Source organism: Anabas testudineus, chromosome 15 (assembly GCF_900324465.2).
Source record: "Anabas testudineus chromosome 15, fAnaTes1.2, whole genome shotgun sequence".
In the NCBI taxonomy this organism is placed as follows: Eukaryota; Metazoa; Chordata; class Actinopteri; order Anabantiformes; family Anabantidae; genus Anabas; species Anabas testudineus.
This window is the reverse complement of record NC_046624.1, coordinates 16,632,651-16,651,606: the sequence shown is the minus strand read 5'-3', so window position 1 is coordinate 16,651,606 and position 18,956 is coordinate 16,632,651. Positions and strand designations below refer to the sequence as shown.

General features: G+C 40.6%; 1 protein-coding gene across 2 annotated transcripts in view; it reads right to left on the bottom strand.

Annotated features, from left to right (window-relative positions):
• slc8a1b (solute carrier family 8 member 1b) overlaps positions 1-18,956 on the bottom strand; it is a 103,185-nt gene that overhangs the window by 19,807 nt on the left and 64,422 nt on the right. Inside the window, exons 5-7 of one of the 2 annotated variants that reach the window (XM_026354093.1) lie at positions 15,330-15,436; positions 5,211-5,356; positions 3,083-3,182 (exon numbers count right to left, since the gene is read on the bottom strand). In XM_026354093.1, coding sequence (XP_026209878.1) covers positions 3,083-3,182; positions 5,211-5,356; positions 15,330-15,436 — 353 coding nt within the window. Of the gene's footprint in view, positions 1-3,082; positions 3,183-5,210; positions 5,357-14,876; positions 14,987-15,329; positions 15,437-18,956 lie in introns of both variants that reach the window. The other variant, XM_026354092.1, reaches the window with a different exon arrangement.

Below are 18,956 nucleotides of genomic sequence, written 5' to 3'. Positions count from 1 at the left end.
TTATTTTTACCATATATGAAGCCAAAATCATTTCTGGAGAGACAAAGAGGAATTCTAAATGTCTTGGGTCAAGAGGAAAGGATATTTGAAGCTCCCTTAAAGTGGGTTTAATCTTGCATTTTGATCTGATATGTTTAAGATAAGAGGGAGTGAAGAAGGATAATAGACGGAGACAGAGAGAGAGAAGCGAGCAGGCAGAGAGATGAGATTAGACCGAGCTGGCTTATCAGTGTGTTTTAAATCCACCACTGTATCAGTGACAGCCACTCTGGACTTATTCAAACCCTTGAACCAGCGGCGAGTGTTAGAAAGGATGAGCCACCGAGTTACAGCATGTCTCCATTTGGGCTTATTGTGTAAGAGCGTGTGCGGCTGTAGCCTTGGAGTGTTCAAGATCTCCTAACGCAGATGTTTATTTAAGATTATTTGTAGTTTTTCATCTGATTTCATCCATCGATACAGTTTATGAGGGAGAAATAACCTGAACTGAACCCAGAAGAGAGTGACCCTGGCATGGCCTCATGTTTCCAGGCTCCCTCGCTTCATCTTCATACCTCCATCATTTGTATTCCACCGGAGAAGCAGCTAATGTTTGACCTTCCTCCTATGTTTGGTGATTAAGTGGCGGAGGTGGATGGAGGCAGAGTGGAGGAGATATTAAAAGAGAGACAGTGCAGTAAAAAGAAGCAGAGAATGAGAAAGACAGTAACAGGTGTTTAACTATGGTGCAAGACAGACGCAGCTTAACTGACAGGAGCCCGGTGAACCATCTCTATTGTTGTCTACATTAAATAGTATTGTGAGGATATTTTAGTCGCACATGCTGTCCTTGTTCCAACTTTGCCAAATTAACTGAGCCAAAAGAGGAAACGCTCGAGTGTTTAAATGGACACTTACAAACATGCTGGGTGAATGAGTCTTGTAGTAAAACCCAGTCAATAGGAGCTGCTGCTAATGATCGTGGCTCTAATTGATTTCAGATTGATCCCAGCTTCCTGTAGCTCTAACCAAACTTATTTTCTGCTGTTGTAGTTGTTGAGCTGTTGTAGTTATTTATACAGCACATTAATACTGAACACGATGTAATTTATACTCGTTTTCCTACCAAGAAATGATCAACGCCTCTCTCTCTACCTTCATTTCTAACTCTCTCAGCATGCAGTTAATTTCTCTTTGGGTTCCTTCTCTCCATCACCATCATCATCGCTCTCGTTCCCATTCTCAATAAGAAAACCATAAAATGAGACCAGAGAAACAAGCCGAGTGAAGCAGTCCTTTCACACCTAGATGTTTGTCGACACAATCAGCCGCCAGTTTGATCTGTAAGCATCCAATCAGCTGTTACTCTCACACACTTTGAACCCCGAAAAATCAGTCGGCTTCAGGTTTAGAGGCCACGAAGAACCAATCAACCTCCAGTTTGATGTGGTTTGGAATCTGATTCAGCTTGTCAGCATTGTGTGTGTGTGTGTGTGTTACAGTTGCAGCATTACAAATGTGCAGCCATATAAGTGTATTCAATATTGCAATATTCAATCGCTGCAGTTTAATACAAGGTAATAAAACTGTATGTGTGAGAGAGCGAGACAGGGAGAGAGTGAGAGTGTCTCTTACAATAAAAGCTAATTCCTTGGTGGAAAGTGTACTCAGTGCCCTGTTTTGTCTTTACCACACACACACACACACACACACACACACACACACAGCACTCTGTCAGCCTAGACAAGCTAATCCCAGATAAGAGAAAGACGACAGGTCCTTTCATTAATGGCATCAGCTCGCCAACAAAGGCTGGCTGACAGGCTAGCTAACTAAAGCACAAACAAACATACACCCACCCCCACACAGGATAAAGTTATTTGAAGACACTGAAGTGATTGAGCAAGCTATAGACGAACGTTGCACTGCAGAACGCTGCAGTCCGACTGTGCATTCACAGTGATTATCTGGATTCAAACACCAAATGCTTGATTGCGCTTTGCAAATGTAATTGTTAACAGTGACCTGCTCATGTCTAAGTTATTCTGCCTGTATATGCAGCTCAGGAAAGTGCAACCGTGAGTTATTGATGTTCTCCAGCAAGAGGAGAACAGAGACTGATGAGAAATACCGGTCTTTGTTGTGGGACTGTATTTGAAAGATCATAGCAGCTTCCTGCTATCCACTGCCGAGCTGCAGTAATGCTCGCCTGCCTCGAGAGGGCAAATTTACCACTAGTAACCAATCAACTGTGAAGATTCTGCAGTGAAACAGAAAGAAAGGCTGCCCCGTTCTCTGTTCTCCGCTCCTGTGATCAGCAGTCTTGCCGGTTCTCGTTTTCTCATTCCCACTCTCTTAAACCAGCATGTTGCATGAAACAGTCGTTATTTCTATTTTTCACATTTCTTCTTTTTATAAAATAGTTATAACATTGTCACTGTCTCACACCAGGTCTTATCTCTCACTGCTCACACGCACACTGTCTTTCTCCACTTGCAGAGGACATTAATTATAACTTTACAGTAATATCACATTCGTGTCTCTTGTTCTCTCTCTCTGTCTCTCTCCCCTTGTTCTTTTGTCTTTTGTGGAGGCTGAAACAGACACAATTGCTCACACAATCGCTCTGAACATAATCTCCATCTGGTCAGTGTTTGTCTATCCAAACCGTCAAACCAGGCCACTCCATTTTCCAGTGACCATTAAAAACCCTTAAAACACACACACACACACACACACACACACACACACACACACACACACACACACACATACACATACGCGACTCTGTGGACCCATGAAATCACTCACAGACGGACAGTATTTGGTGCTATTGCCAACGTTAAAGCAGCACAACACACAAACACACACTCAATACAGGTTACACTGATCATTAGGCACAGACCAGAGGTCCACATTAAACTCACCAGACTATTACAACTTCAGCTGTTCTCGCTAAAATGAATGTATATATGCCACACACCATCTTCAAAGCAGCTCAGACAAGTCCAGTTCAATTCAGAGCTAAATGCAAACACACACACACACACACACACACACACACACACACACACACACACGTGCACCTATCTAATGGCCGTACCTGCGCTCACAGTGATGGCTTCTATGAACTGGTCTCTCCAGCTGTTGGTTCCAACCAGCAGAGCCAGGTTGGTCTTCTTTATCAGCTTGTCCACTGTGTTCTGCCAAAAGTCAGACAGATAATAAATCAATAAAACAAACAAACATTTTATTTGACATTTGCTTAGCTGAGGACGTCTGTGTGATTGCTTTAGGGCACTGTTTTAGAAGACGGCACAGTGTTCAGACACAAGATGGTGAGTGGAGTTACAGACTCATTTATATGTCAGTTGAAACACATTCATCTCTTTAATTCTGGTCTGGATGGGCAGGAAGATGTGGGGTTTATGGGAAATGTAGTTTTAATTTTGAAAAATGCGACCAATAATAATAATATCACCCGTCAGTGACAGGAATCAATCCATCCATCCATTATAACTGCTTTTCCTGTTAAAGGTCGTGGGAGTGTTAGAGCCAATCCCAGCTGTCATGAGAGGCACAGGTACACTGGACAGGTCGCTGGTCTATCACAGGGCTTACAGAAAACCATTAACACTCACATTCATACTTTCAGAGTCACCAATTACCCTTACCCTAACCTGTTAGTCATTTAGACCTGTGCCGTACAGGGGACTGAACTTCTCCTTCCTTCTCTCTTGCTATTCTCCACCTTTTATTCCTCAACCTCCTTCCTCCCTTTCCTTCTTTGACTTCTTCGTTCCTTGTTTTTATATTTCTTTGTTGTTTTCTTCAAAAGAAAGGAAAGATACTATGACAGATTTAGAGTGCACACAAACACTCAGGCGTGCATGCATGCAAGCACACGCTCCGCACACTAATTAGCAGAGTGGTGGGGATTGCTCTCTCCTTTTCTCTCCACTTCAGAGGGAAACTGGGATGCTAATTGTGTTGAATGGAGCTTAGGAGTGTGAAGAGTGTAGTGCTGCTGGGACACACGTGCACACACACATACAACCTGCTTGACTGCTTATTCTATGAGGACTGTTTATTTAACTCAGCTACGTTTTCTTAAGTCTTTCTAGTGTGTTATGTGGTTTATTATTATTATTATTATTATTATTATTTGTAACTTGATTTCCTGTCTCAGTTCACCAATTTAGACTTGGATGGACTGATGTGAAGAAATAATAAATAATAATATATTATGAATGAGACGGATCACTGCTGGATCGGCATCATTTCATTTTACTGACTGGATGATCACTGACCAGCAGTATTGACTGCTGAGGTGCCCCAAATTATGAGCTCTTGATAAACATAAAGAAGCAATAATGTTTTCCCCAGACCTCCTGTCATAGTATAAGCTGTTAGTAATACACAGCAATAACTTGTCCAGCGCTCATCAGTTTTACATTTGGCTTGTTTGTTACTGTTACATCTTATTTATTTTGTGCTTTCATTTAATGAAATTCACTTTATAAGAAAACTTTTAACTTTCAAGTTACAGAAAGTTTTAATTAATGCACATCTCGTTTCTCTTTCAGCCTGTTATGTCAGACACTCTCACATTGTTATACCTCACTATCTGCCAATGGGATCCAGTTCGACGAACACACACACACACACACACACACACACACACACCATTTAATGTACAAAACCACTTGACAAAGTATAGCATCCTGTCAAGTAGTGAGCTATTACTGGGTGTTATTAACTGTCTGTCTAGAGTGAGTGTGTAGGTGGAGCGGCAGCAAAGAACATGCATTAGTACACACACACACACACACACACACACACACACTGTAACATGGATGGTAATTATGTCTATGCTTGTTTTAAGAGTCTGTGTGGGAACAAGAGGTCGACGGTTACACACAATTATTTCCTCTACATAGCACATGTGAGGTGATACGTGTGACAGTAACTATGATGCTGATATTGTTTGACCACTGCAACCAAAGCCATTTTTACCATTTGTCAGTTGTAGAATACTATTTATTCTGTATCCTTGTGATATTTCAATGTTTTCAGTCGCAGTAAAGAAAGTGTTTATTGGCGTGAAGTCGATTATTGTTGTGACATTAAATCAACCCACTGTTCAAGCTCGTGTGTGAGACCTGTATCTAGTGGATTGTTTCTAATGCAGGAAGAGACCCCCACGTACAAAAACACGCTCCCTGACTCACCTTGAACTCATACGACTCCTCTATGACGACCTCCAGTTTGACGTGGTCTCCTAACATGGGGCGTCCCATTTCAGCGATGCGCCGCTCCTCCTCGTCTTTTCCTGTGAGCGCCTCTTCTTCCTCCTCCTCTTCCTTCTGCTGTTCCTCTGAAAACACAACCACACAACGGCAAATAGCGGCGTTACAACAGAACAGGTGACGATGAAGGTTTTGAGAATTAACAGGACAGATTAAAATAGATGTTTTTAAAACATGAAATGCTGACTTAACATGATGTTAAAATGAAAAATGACCAGATCATGATGATGAGCACATAGATCAGCCGTACTGAAACAGCAACAGTCAGTTTAGTGTATGTGTGTTATAGAGTCAACAGTGTGGGGGGTTTTTATGTGTAATGAAGCACCCCATCTGGTCACCGTAATTGTTTATAGCTCTGTAAAACATAAATATCTTTCTTTATTAAATACTCTCAAACAAACCATTACAAACAACGGCACCAGATTCTGGATGACATTTATTCTTAAGTCTTGAAGACGGATCGGTTGCAACACACTGAATCTCCAAACTGACAACACTTGTTACCTTTTGATTAAAAGATGGTGAATATTTCAATTAAACTGATGCAACAAAGTCATTTCCACCCACCTCTGTGAATTTCTATTCAATTAATGCGTCTGTAGTTTGAACTCAATTAGTTTTACACTGTTCGATAATTGATAATAGAAGCTTCACTAAATGAAAATGTCCTTTTTCTGCTTTTCCCCCTTTTTTATGGTCTATGTCAGTAATTGAGATTCACTGTGGAGTTTCAACTAAGTGCTGGAATCAAAGTGAAAATGGTGAAGTGATCAGATTTTTCAGAGAGCAGTTATCCATGCTACCGCCCTTCATTACAGCGCAGTACACTGCACCAGCTCTTCTGTCATTTGCTCCCTTCAGCTGAGTTACAGCACGGATCTTATAGCTCTCTCGTGAGTCAACTGATTTTTTAGAATTTGCTCCATGATCAATTTCTTCCCTGCAAATCATAATTTTTCTCATTTGAGTAAAAGAAAAAAAAAGAACTAGACCAGAGTCTGACAGGGTTACAGTATCATCACGCACAATTAAACCTTTGCAGATGATTCAAAATGCAACAGCAGCTTCCTACCTGAGCACCTAGCAGATTTTTTGTCTTCCAAAGGGAAAGACTAATTGAGACGTCTGTAGAATCCATCAACATCTCAGTTAAAGAAAGAGAAAAAAGTAAAAGAGACAAATAGCTTCACTACACTGACAGACTGATGGCTGAGTTTAGGTGCGTTCAATCAATCAGAAGCTGGAAGATACCAAATCACTTTGTCTTCCTCCACTTCTCCCTCATGTCAGTTGGTATCTTCCAGCTTCTGATGACTGAACACACCTGATCTAAGTAATTAACAGTGGGCGGGGCAGGATGCTGACTTGTTGCACCTGTGGTGGTTCTGCTCTTCAAAACAGAGCTGAAGCATGTTGCTACTGGAGAATACAGATACACACATTAAACTATAATCAGTGACAATCAAAAGCAAATTTGCAGCCTGTGTATTATAATTGTTTGTTTTACATAGTGCACACAGATATATTCAGATATGTTGACTGGTTCCTAATGAGAAAGATAACCTTCCCTTAAACTGCCTGCTGAGGATTATCACTCACTGACACGTCCTTCGTCCTAGAAGTTCACTTCTAGTCAAACTAATTAACACACACGCATAAACACACACCATTACACGCTATGTAATGGTGATTTAATGAACTCAATTAAGAGACTACACCAAACCCCGTGTGAACATGACCTGGCAGTATCCCAGTCAGATACACTCCCTCTGTGGTGTGTGTGTGTAAATAGACCTGACAGAGGTTGGATGTTGGAGGGTACGATACTTGCTTACTTCGTTTGTGTCATTTATCATTATGATTTATTTGCCCTCTCTCTGCCCTTTTGTGCCTCAGTTCAATTAAATATGACTGTACTTTAGAGCACATTTAGCAAATGCAGAAATATCGCTGAAGCATCTGAATACACTGAGAATGAAGTACTAAAGAATAGTTGAATGTGTTTTCAACTTGTGCCTTTTTATTTAAACTCCCAGCAGCTTTTTAAATAAGGAAAATGGGAGAACATCAACTTCATCACCGTCATTAAAAGTATTTATTTTTGTTGCATAACCCCTTTCTCCATCTTTTTAAAAATCTCTCTTACTATCATCCCATTCTCTTTGTTTCTCACTATTAAAATCTCTCTCTCCTTTTCCTGATCTGGTTTCAATTCGAGTGTAGCTGTGATTTTTTGTGGTTAAAACCTTCAGAAAGGCTTATTTCTGTTAGTTTAATATAAGTATTTCATGTGTCACATGAACTTGTCTCTAAACAAAAGTCAAATGAACCAAAGTGTCACTAAAAATCTCCATATTTACCTGACTACTGCATGATGTCTGGCTTTTCAGCACGATTTCAAATGTCGCCACCTGGAGCAGCTCTAACATCTTTGCTTCCAGACATAGTCAGACAGCATGTGACATGAACTTTGACAGCAATAAAATAAAAGTCTAATTAAAAAATCTAACTAAACACAATGTGCAGATTTTGAGATAAATAACGTGTAAATTTAAGTTGTGACAGTGCATAAAGAACTCTCTCAAATGGAGTTGAATGGCCTTGTTTTCATAATTTCTACAGTGTTGTGCTCATTTTAAAATGAGTTATAACTTTAATAAACACTTCATTTATTAAACCTACTTTAGGAGGTGTGTCTGACTTCTTGTCTAGATGAAACATGGGCCAATATGTGCTGACAGGAGGCAGTGTGTGTGTGCAGTGTGTATGTGGGCTTTCACACCTTGTCATGTTTTGATAGAGTCCTAGTTCCAGAGACGTGATGAGGAATGACAGGGAGAAGAGCAGAGTGGAAGGAGGACAGGAAGAGAGACTCCATAGGTAGAGGAAAGGGTAAAGAGGGAGGGAAAAATCAATGCAGAGGACAGAAGAGGAGAGGTTTTTTACACTCTGTCATGTTTGATTGATTCAGGTTCCATCAGAGGAAGCAGAGGAGGAGGAAGATGAAGGAAGAGTAACAAGGAGGGGAGGTATCTTCACAACCTGTCATATAACATATAAAAACAAGAGGAGGAGCAGCAGGGAGAAAATTCAGTGCTGCGTCAAAGAGGAGATGAGCAGATGGAAGGTGAAAGAAGACAGGAGAAGACATGGCCGTTGATGGGATTAAACAATACAGCAGGGGACAAGACGAGAAGGAGGAGCAGGAAGAAGAAGCTGCTCCACTGTCACAGTTTTGGAGAGTCCCATAGGAGGAGGCAGAATAGCAGCAGAGGAGAGGACAAATGGGACCTTTACAGACCTGACAGGTTTTTAACTAGTTGCATCCGTCCTCTAGGTACACTGTAGGACAGGAGAGGAGATGAGAGGAATGGAGGAGAGGGAGGGAATGAAGATGGAATGACAAGAAAGACGAGGAGGAGAAGGAGGAAGTGGAATAGTAAGAGGAGGCAGAAAAGGTACAACAGGCACGAGTGGAGGATGGAAGTAGATAGAGGTACGAGTGAAAATGAATCAAGAAGAAGATGGAGGGAAATGAGTTGGAAGAGGAAGAAGATTAAGAGGAGGAAGAGGAAATAAGGGAAAATGAAAAGTGGGGATGAGGTTGGGGGAAAAGGGGGTGGTCGATGGGGAGAAAGGAAATCGAGAAGAAGCAACACCGTCTCCAACAAATCCTGTTTCTTTCTATATTATTTAACCTGAAAACATTAACTGCTAATCTGTTAAATGTTCCTACTGAATAAAACATACCATTCACTCACAATGTACCACAGTTTGTTTGCCTACAATGATGCTTTTTAATGGCGTTTGGTTAAGGTTAGGGACGGGGCACAGTCTTGGTTAAATACTGGGATAATGAAGCATCGGCAGAATAAGACAGAACAGGGTTATTTAATTAACCTTTAACCAAAACTGTATTTTTTTTTCAACCAAAGATCTTCTGTAGCTACAAACTAAACACAACCATGATTAAAGATGTGAACTCCTACTGGATTAAAGGAAACGTGCAAATATGTTGTATATAAACATAATTTCTCAGAGAGAGGGTCACGACCAGCGAAGAAGATACAGAGGAAGAGAAGAACCTTGAGAAGTAAAGAATGGAGGACTAAAAGTAGGTATGAAAGAGGTGAGAGGGGGATGAAGAACTAAGACTGAGGCTGTAAATCTACAATCTAATCAATTTATCATATTTTCCTATCTCACATCTTTATTTATTTACTGCCTGTGCAGGATGTTACTATCATATAACATATGAACTAATAAAATAATAATGGCACTCATTTTCATTAATCACTGCCATCATGAATCATTTTGAATGTGAAGGTCATGCACTTTTATCCACACATTACCGTAATAAATATACAAATTAATTTATTTACATTGTTCGGTGATTTATTTAATGACAGAGTTAATGATACTGTTTCACAACACCTCATTAAAAAGTATTAATAATGCCATTTATTATTGCACTGGGTGTGGAAAGGGTTCCATTAGTTTTGGAGCTGCATTAAAAACACTAATGAACTCATGAATATGGAGGGATCTTTAGGAACATACACACACAGTTTCTCTAGAGTTGTGAGGACACTCAGCCACTAACCTCAACTACAAACCAAACCTCAATCCTAACCTATGAATAAAATGAACCTTAAAACCAAGTCTTAACCATTAAAAAAGACAATTTTTTAAGTCAAGGACTAACTAAAATGTCCTGACAATGAAGGTATCACATTAAAATCTGTCTGGTATAAAGTATCGTGCCCCCACTTCATTTATGCTGTTTTGATATTGCATAACTAAACACCAGCATACTGTACGTTTTGTTTAGCTGTTATCTCCTTAATAAAACTTTAATTTCATTGAATTAAACTCACATTTTCTCTCTCACACAAACACAAAGGACACAGAAAGGACATAAGGAAAGGGAGGATGAGAGGAGGGGACACTGCTGTCAAACAAAATCTGTCACATATATCCACACAGGAAAATGCGTGTATGTATCTGCGCGGTCGCATGTTGCGATGTATGTTACTCTACGAGAGTATGTTGCACGTGTCTGTGCATGTTTGATACGCTGTGTGTGTGTGTGTGTGTGTGTGTATTAGAACATGGGGTCATCACCCTCTGCAGGGCGCGTGTGTTTTCAGCTGGTTTCCCTCTCAGCACTGTTCATTCCTCACGCGGCACTTTCCCCCGCCGAATGACTGACGGAGGTTCACAAGCTGCACTGAACTCTCCTCTGCCTCCCGCTGTCCTGAGGCTCTTTTGGACCAAATCAAAACCTGCAATATAACAGGGTCAACTGGAACCTTCCAAAGCCTCCAGTGAATCCAGCTTCTACCTCCAGAAAATAAAAGGGAGCCACAGAAGAAATCTCCTCCCTAGTAATCAACAACACTTTGGGTGTCTATCTACACCTATGGAAATCAAATATCTACCTCCACCTGCGCAAACAAACCAAAGCTGGATGGAAGGTCACACCTGCTCTCACACACAACAAAAACCATGATGTACAGTAGGAAAACTCGGCCAGAAATAGAGGAGGATGAAGCAGTTTAATGGAAACCGCTACAGTACAAATGAGGACATGTAGCCACTGCTTAGGTTACCTACGGTGGATTTGGTGATATCATTGTTTTATTAAAAAGGTCCGATGATTAAAAGGGCGAAGACTTAAAAAGACAAAGCTTTTAACTACATTCAAAGTAGTTCTGACAAAAGCAATGAACCCTCCACCTGCTTACAGTCAGCCAGAGGCCGTCAACTGTGAGCAGCACTACAAGTAAATGCCTCACTCCTCTTTCACATCTTTCTCGTCAAGTCAAACAGCTACAAGATAAATGACTGAATTATTGAACTACACAGTTTCCCTTCCCATCCTTTGCGCTGTACGGTGTGCAGCTCCTCATATCAGTATAGCAAATGTCAGATCCGGTGCTCGTTTAGTAGCTTGTTGTTTTTACATTGATCCAAAAGAAGATGAAGAAGAAGAAAAAACAACATTAGGCTTTTATCTCTGGCTCAGAGGCACTTCACTAATATCTGCAGTGGAGGTTTGATAGGAGATGAAGCGGGACCTTACTGGATTCCAATAAGAAAAACAGACTCTGTTCTCACACTGAATGTTTTCCCGACTTAATATCTCATGGCACAATTCACACATTAATCAACATTAGAGAGTGAACGCGCCTCTTTTGGTTGGTTTTCAGTTGCCGTCTCTGGGGCAGAACGCTTAAAAGCATATTTGAATTATGTCGGATGTTGGCCAAAATGCATTGAGAGAATCGATTCTACTGTACGTTGCAGAGTTAATTAACTTAAAACACAGTCTCAGTAAACACCAACACAGAGGTGGGGGTGGAAACAAATGAGAGGAGAGACTGACATGTCACTACAGTATATTTTCACCAATGCTGTACTGAACACGCGCAATACAAGCGGCGGGGGACGTGTGGACACATAAGCAGGCACGTGATGATAATCCCGATTAGACACACACACGCATACACAAATACACATTTACATGGACACACAGTAATGCGCTGAGGCTGTAAAGACCTGCACAGGGCTAATTTAGCACAGAGAGAACCAGCGCACTGCTTCATAAAGCACACTCATTAAAAACACAAACCCGGCCCTTAAAGCGAGCGCATGTGTGTGTGTGTGTGTGTGTGTGTGTGTGTGTGCATCCCGAAGGTGTGTTTGATCTCCTGACTGTGATAATGTGATATCCAGCCCCCATCTTTGATCCCCTCATCACTGTAAACACTGCTGATGCCTGGCAAACACACACTGCCGTTAACACACTGATAGCATTGTTCTGCATGTGTGTGTGTGTGAGGAGTGAAGACAGCGATGGGGGCTGTTTTTAATGAGTGTACCCAGTAGAGCTAATGTGAGTTTAAGGGCATAAGCCCCCTCTTTGGACTACAAACTGGTGTTATTGGCTGATTTACTGAACCTCCATCTATTTCCACCACAACACCCCGTGGTTTAAAAACTGTATTACATTAGTAATATCAGACCCATAGCTGGCCTGAAGATGTCTTGTGGTCCCCTCAACTCAAAAGATCCCAGGCAAAATGTTCCAGCTCTGTGGGTCCACGATGAAGGAAGGACCTACCTATCTTAGATATTTCTCATTTGTATGTAAATTTGGGTAAACGACTTGAGACATGACACTGAAAACCCAAGTTTTTTAAATGATTATTCCAGATTGGATTACTGAGCAGGGCCTGAGAGATCTGGAGGGGCCAGAGTCTCTATATGAAGTGAGTGTTAAAAAGGTTAAAGACACAAAATGACCACAAAGAGACAAAGAGCAATAAAAAAATAGATGAAGAAATGACCAAAACTAGACACTAAATTATCGCAGAGATACAAAATATGACTGCAATAAACAAAGGTCACCAAAATTAGAAAATAAACAGTCAAATTCTAAAAGAAAGGGGCAAAAAATGACAAAGAAAGAAACAAAACGACCAAGAAGAGACAGAAAAAGAACATAATGACAGGAAAAAAAACCCCACAGAGTTAAAAAAACAATTAAAAAGAGACGCGACAGCCTCATTTAGTGGTTTTGTGTCTTTTTCAGTCTTCAAATCTTATTTTAAAGGTGTGAAGGGTCTTTTACCTGTCTACGCCCCGGGGCCCAGTTTCTTTTCTTTTGCTTTCTGATTTAAATTGTTTATCTGCCAACTTCTTCTGTTAAAAATATTTTTTATAAGACACAAGCTGTATCGAAGGAAAACATCAACATTTCATGAGCTACGATGAACATATCTATTCTCAGTTTTGTGTGCGGGCATTTTTCAGCTCAACCGGTGGGTTTTAAATGGTTTATTTAGCTCAGGAAGTCGAGGAGAATTTTCACCCTGCAGCTATTGCAAAACCTATTTTATATTTTGCTGTTCTTTCCTTTTCCGAAAGTGATTTTGCATTTTTCAAATTATATCAAACTCGTAAAACGTTTGTGTAGAGCAGTGTTTTATGTGATGATAGTGTTTTTCTTATGTCGTTTGCCTAAAACTCATCATTCATCATCATTGTGCTGTGGGTGTTTATTGCTTCACTATTGTCAAAATCAAGTTTACTTAGCTGCAATCTAAGTGCTATCAAGGCAAATTTGCTGCCCATAAATGCTACTGACAGCAGCCTCTTTATTATTATCTCTATATTTCTTTTTAGACCAACAATCCACATTCAAACACCAGCAGAGAACAGATCTCAAAGCATGAAAAGCTCTCGACTGGATGAGGGAGAACTGAAAGAACAGGGCAGAGGGAAAGCACAAAGGAAGAAAGAAGAGGACAGGTGTGACTCCCACTGAGTTTTCTGTATGCACCTCTGAATAGAAGCAGGTGAAGGAAAGTGGAGAAAAGGGAGGGAAAACTGAGAAGCACAGACAAGAGGAGAGCAGCAGTTTGTTGAACCTGAATCCCAAATCAACAGGTCTGTTCAAAGATGAGTGATTAGGGAGCAGCTTTGCATCGTGGCCCTTCAGAAACAGATGCTTTGATTTTATTTCTTGCTGTGTTGCCAGATATAAAGTGCATTTTTCTTGCCAGCTCTAAATTGCCTTTATCTTGGCCATCATATTAGGATCTGCAAATATAAAAATGATTCCAATTGAGGCTTCACCTATGCAGAGTGACACCTATTTTGTGATGTTTTCTAATCAGCCATGTTCTTTGTTTCCACTTCTGGACATTTCTGCTGCTCTTCTCACTTCTCACCTGTCGATCCAACATGTTCCCTGGAGTTTTCTGTTGTTGTTATTGCTGCTATTACAACTCTGTGATTCATGCACTAGATACTGCCTGTAAATGTTTTATGCTGTACGAATTTTTACTGTACTGGTTCAGTATTTAGTACATGAAGGCAGGACTGTAATAAAATAAAGATTAACTGACAGGTGTTTTACTTACTGACTAATTCTTCAGTCATGTTTTTTTGTCAGTGAATGAAAAATCTGAAATCTGAAAAAGTCTTTGGACTGGTGAGAAAGGTATACTAATAAAGTTCTCCATAAGTTATATACTATAAAGATAAATGTAAAAATAACCGTGTTAAAGTGCTGTTACAGCAGATTAATATATTATATTATATATATAGAATAATATTCCCGATTTACTCAAAGCTACAATAAGCAAATTTCATGCAAGTGCCGCCATAAAACTCAAAATCAATCTGCTCTGATCTGCCCAGTCTCTTCCTGCTCTGCTACATTCTGCCTTTTAAAAAATTACATGTAGAAAATTGTAATTTCGAAAATTACAATAAATACTGCAGGAAAGATTAATTTTGAAACATATTTCTACTTATTTGATTTAAAACAATAACAACACACGTTATTTACTGCAGCTTTAAAAAGCTGGTTGACCACCATCCACAGTTACTTATAGACCATGATCTGTTTGTTAAACAGCTACATTTACTAACATAAAATACTTTGTGACCTGACGTTAGTGTGAATTATTGCATGTGGATGTTGTGCTGTATGATGAAACGTACGGAGCCTGTTGATTCAGGATCCATTAAAACCTCATACAGTGCATTCTCAGTGCTGATTGGCTGTCACACCTGTCCATTTCTTTCCGCTGCGCCGCCACTCGGGGGTTTCAAGTAGAATGTAGAAGGAGGACTGCTTATTGTACTCCTCCCGGTCTAAGATCTTAACGGTTATGGTCTTCCTGTATGGGACACACGTGTACACACATACACAAACACAAACACAGAGGGAGGTGGTGAATGCATGCATAGTACACAAAAAACAAAAAAACATGGCATGGTATGCGAGAAGACACAAACAAAAAAAGGAAAAACACTTGCTAACACCTGACGGAGAGTAGTGGATGTGGTAAGATGAGGTGATACACAACCTGCTGCATGTTCAACACCACATCAGGGAGGCACATTAAGTCTAAATCCCCCCCCCCCCCCATGCCTCCATGTGTTGAGAACATGCAGCCTCTGAAATGTGGTGGACGCTCTGGAATCAGGGGGTCAACGTTCAAGGCTCACCCTCTTCCTGACCTTTGGTGTCATTGCTCTCCACCAGGCGAGGCTCTCCAATCTCTATGTAGAAGGTTTTGTTCTTCTCGTACTCCTCATCGTCGATTATTTTCACCTTGATGGTTTTACTGAGGAGGGGGAGGAGGAGGAGGAGGAAGGGCAGAAGAGAAAAAGAGAGGGCAGAGAAGTGAGGAAAGAACAGGTTGGAAACTGGAAAACCACGAGGAAGCCAAGAAACAGTATTAGGGATTCCCACAAACACCTGAAGCTCAAGAGCATTTGAATCTATGTTCAGTCTAGTTAGAAGAGTGAGTTTAACTTTTCTCCAAATCCACGGTCAGTTTGTGAAACTGCGTCTGCGTCGGTATTTCTTTCCAAACATCAGGAAATATTTTTAAAGAAATGAGCCTTTTAGGCTGAGTTAATCAACTCTAATTGTCATTTTGGCCAGCAAACATCAATGAATGATGATGATGATGATTTTGGCTTCGACAGTCAAGGAGTCTGCCAACAGGATTGCAACTTTACTAGTTATATAATGCATTCCACTTTTGTCAGTTTATTAGATAATATAATACAATGCACTGACAATTGTTGAAATCTTAAACGTCCATTTCTGCCTTGGTGTCTGTGGGAAACCAGGACAATTCACAGTGAATTCAGCCAGTCGAAGAATTCAAAGTGTGCTGTAGTCTTTAAAGCCGAACAGTTCAGCATCAGAGATAAGAAAGATAAGAAATCATCCAAACACAGCTGAACACAGCGAAAGGTAAAAAGAAAAATAACAACAAAAAAGTTTTTAAGAGAAAGATGTGCTGCTGCTGCTGCTATTAACACCTTCAATTACCAACAGTAACGAGTCTCACTAGCTCACGTCTGTGATTTGAGCCACGTTAAACTGGTCAGACATCAGAATATAATTAAAACATATGAGCCACATAACATCTGTTCCTCTAGTCCAAGTTTCAGCTTTCACATTTATGGATGACTGTGTGCGAGACCTTCAAGTGTGCAATTAATGACAACAAGATAGCAATAAACCGGCACTGAAACTGTAACAGCATTCTGCTGAAGAACAAATACAAGCCAATGATTTCTTTCTCAGGATCTGAGTTTTCACCAGTACTAAGAAGTGTAGCAACAGCTATTGACCGGCCAAATGCTTCAGTGAGTCTGTAAAGGGAGAGTGTGTGTGTATTTATTGTGGCAGTTGGCCTTGGTCATATTTGGCAGACAAGCTAATATCTGAGGTCACAGGGCTTTGGAGCAGGACACAGTGTATACAGTATGTGTGTGCGTCTGTGTGTGTGTGCGTGTGTGTGCATGTGTGTGCATGCGTGCTTCTGGGCATAGTATGTGAGTGTATGTGTTTATCTTGTGTTTCCAGTCTGGAACAAAACCCATATTCTGATCCAAATGCACTACAGGCAATGACAAAGACAGCTGAAAGAATAATCATAATCTGGCCTAAAGCGCTGCAAATCGGAACACACACACACACACACACACACACACACACACACACACACACACACACACACACACACACACACACATACACACACATGTGCTTATGTAAACCATTATCTCTGATCACAGGCCTGCAACCTGTGTTGAATCATCAGCCAGCAGCGTGTTAGCAGCATTACACTTGAATCCATGCTCTCTGAACTGATCAGCTATTAGAAAATAAAGGCACGTGGCACGTTGCATATTGTAACCTCTTCATATACAGGGATTTGCTGTAAATCATTTATTAAACTAGATGATTGGAAGTATTATATGTCTTCTAAAATGAAGTACAGCATCAGGCAGAATACAAAACCGAGCCTGAAGTACTCCAAAAGTATTCTTTAGTATAGTATTTTAGTATAATACTACAGACTGCTTTATTTATAACTTAGCAGCCTGCTAATCATCTAATTATACATCAGTGGTAAATCTATTAACTGCATATTACAAACACAGCAGAGGTTAATCCGTTAAAATATTATATGCAAACAGACACACACATGCAAATGTCAGGGGTTAACTCATACACTTGGGGGATTAGCCCATTTATCACTGTCCCATAAAAGCAGATGGAAAGCGATTTTCACTTTCTGGCCTGGAGAAGCTCACGACCAACATGCTGTCAGTTAACACTCACACAGATGATGGAGAAGCGAGAGCGTGAAACCCTCCCCTGCCTCAAGATGGAACTCTTGAGCAAGGTACTTAATCTCCCACGTGACGTGTGGAAGAGCTCAAGTAATGTTTACAGTCCAACTTTGAATCTAAATACTGCTGCTACTACTAGTGCAATAAATACAACAACGAACTGCAGTTTTATGATTATATCTTATTATCTCTCTCTCTGTCTGTGTTCCTGTTCTGGTCTGTGTTACACTCACATTTAACAACTTGCAGTCTGGTCCTTCTTGTTCTTCATGCTCAGTAGCTACATGCAGTCGTTCCAGCCGCATTGCTATAAAACCATTGCAGCATCTTCTCAGCTTAGAGCAGGAGATGCACTAAACGAATGTATGTTTGTGCAAGACAGTTACCAGTAAAATCTGCCTTCAGACATTTATCATGAACTGCATTGAATTTATGGGAAACTTAAAGTACTGTGGAATAATAACAACTGTGATTTAACTCTCCTAATATATAAAATAGCCATGAATCATACAGACAGACTGGTGGACGTTTTTTTCCCCAAATTCAAAAATGGTGACTCCTCTGTTGAAGCTGGCAAACCTCAAGGATGACCAACTGGAAAAACACACACACATGCGCGGACACAGACATGGACACATTTTTTTCATGTACTTGCACAGTGAAACGTTTCCAGACAGCATGTCAGCGCACATATAATTGATCTGCAATGAAGTGGGTTTATCCTCTTCTGCGCCCCCATGCTTCTTCTTCTTCTTGTTACACATAATCACATTCAACATTACAAGCACACCCTTGGATATGTGAACACACACACACACACACACACACACACACACACGACAAACATGCTGGCTGTACAGTACGTCGTCCTGTTGCCATGGAAACACAATGTTTGGGTAACCAACAGGGGAGGAGAAGATTGTTTCCAGACCGCTGATGGGTTTATAGATTTGTATGTGTGTGTGTGTGTGTGTACTGTGTACTGTACACACACTCATGTGTATATACATGTATATATATCCATATATTTGTGTGTGTGTAATAATTTGTGAGAGAAATTACACAGTAGCGTCGAGTCTGTATTCAATCATGTTAGTCTACCGAACGCACATGTGCACCATGTGATGGTTCAGTTAGAATAATGGTGTATGAAATGTGCTGAGTAACATGTGATAGTGGCAAATGAGATGCTGAAATTTTCATTCTGTCCTCATAACAATATGTGACCTTCCAAACTGACAAAGTGACCTCCTCAGCCCATTAAACTAAATCTCATGTCACCATAAAGCATAAAACTAGATGACAGCACTCTCACAGAAGTCTAGCCAAAATGTCCTCACTTCTTAAAAATGTCATCACCGTCCATAGGCTGTCAAATTAGTCCTCGCAGGGATAGAAATACCAGAGCGCACGCTCGCACAGACAGAGGCGGTATCGCACTTGCATGACAACATTCGCGAATGTATCACACCATCATGCTTTCACACC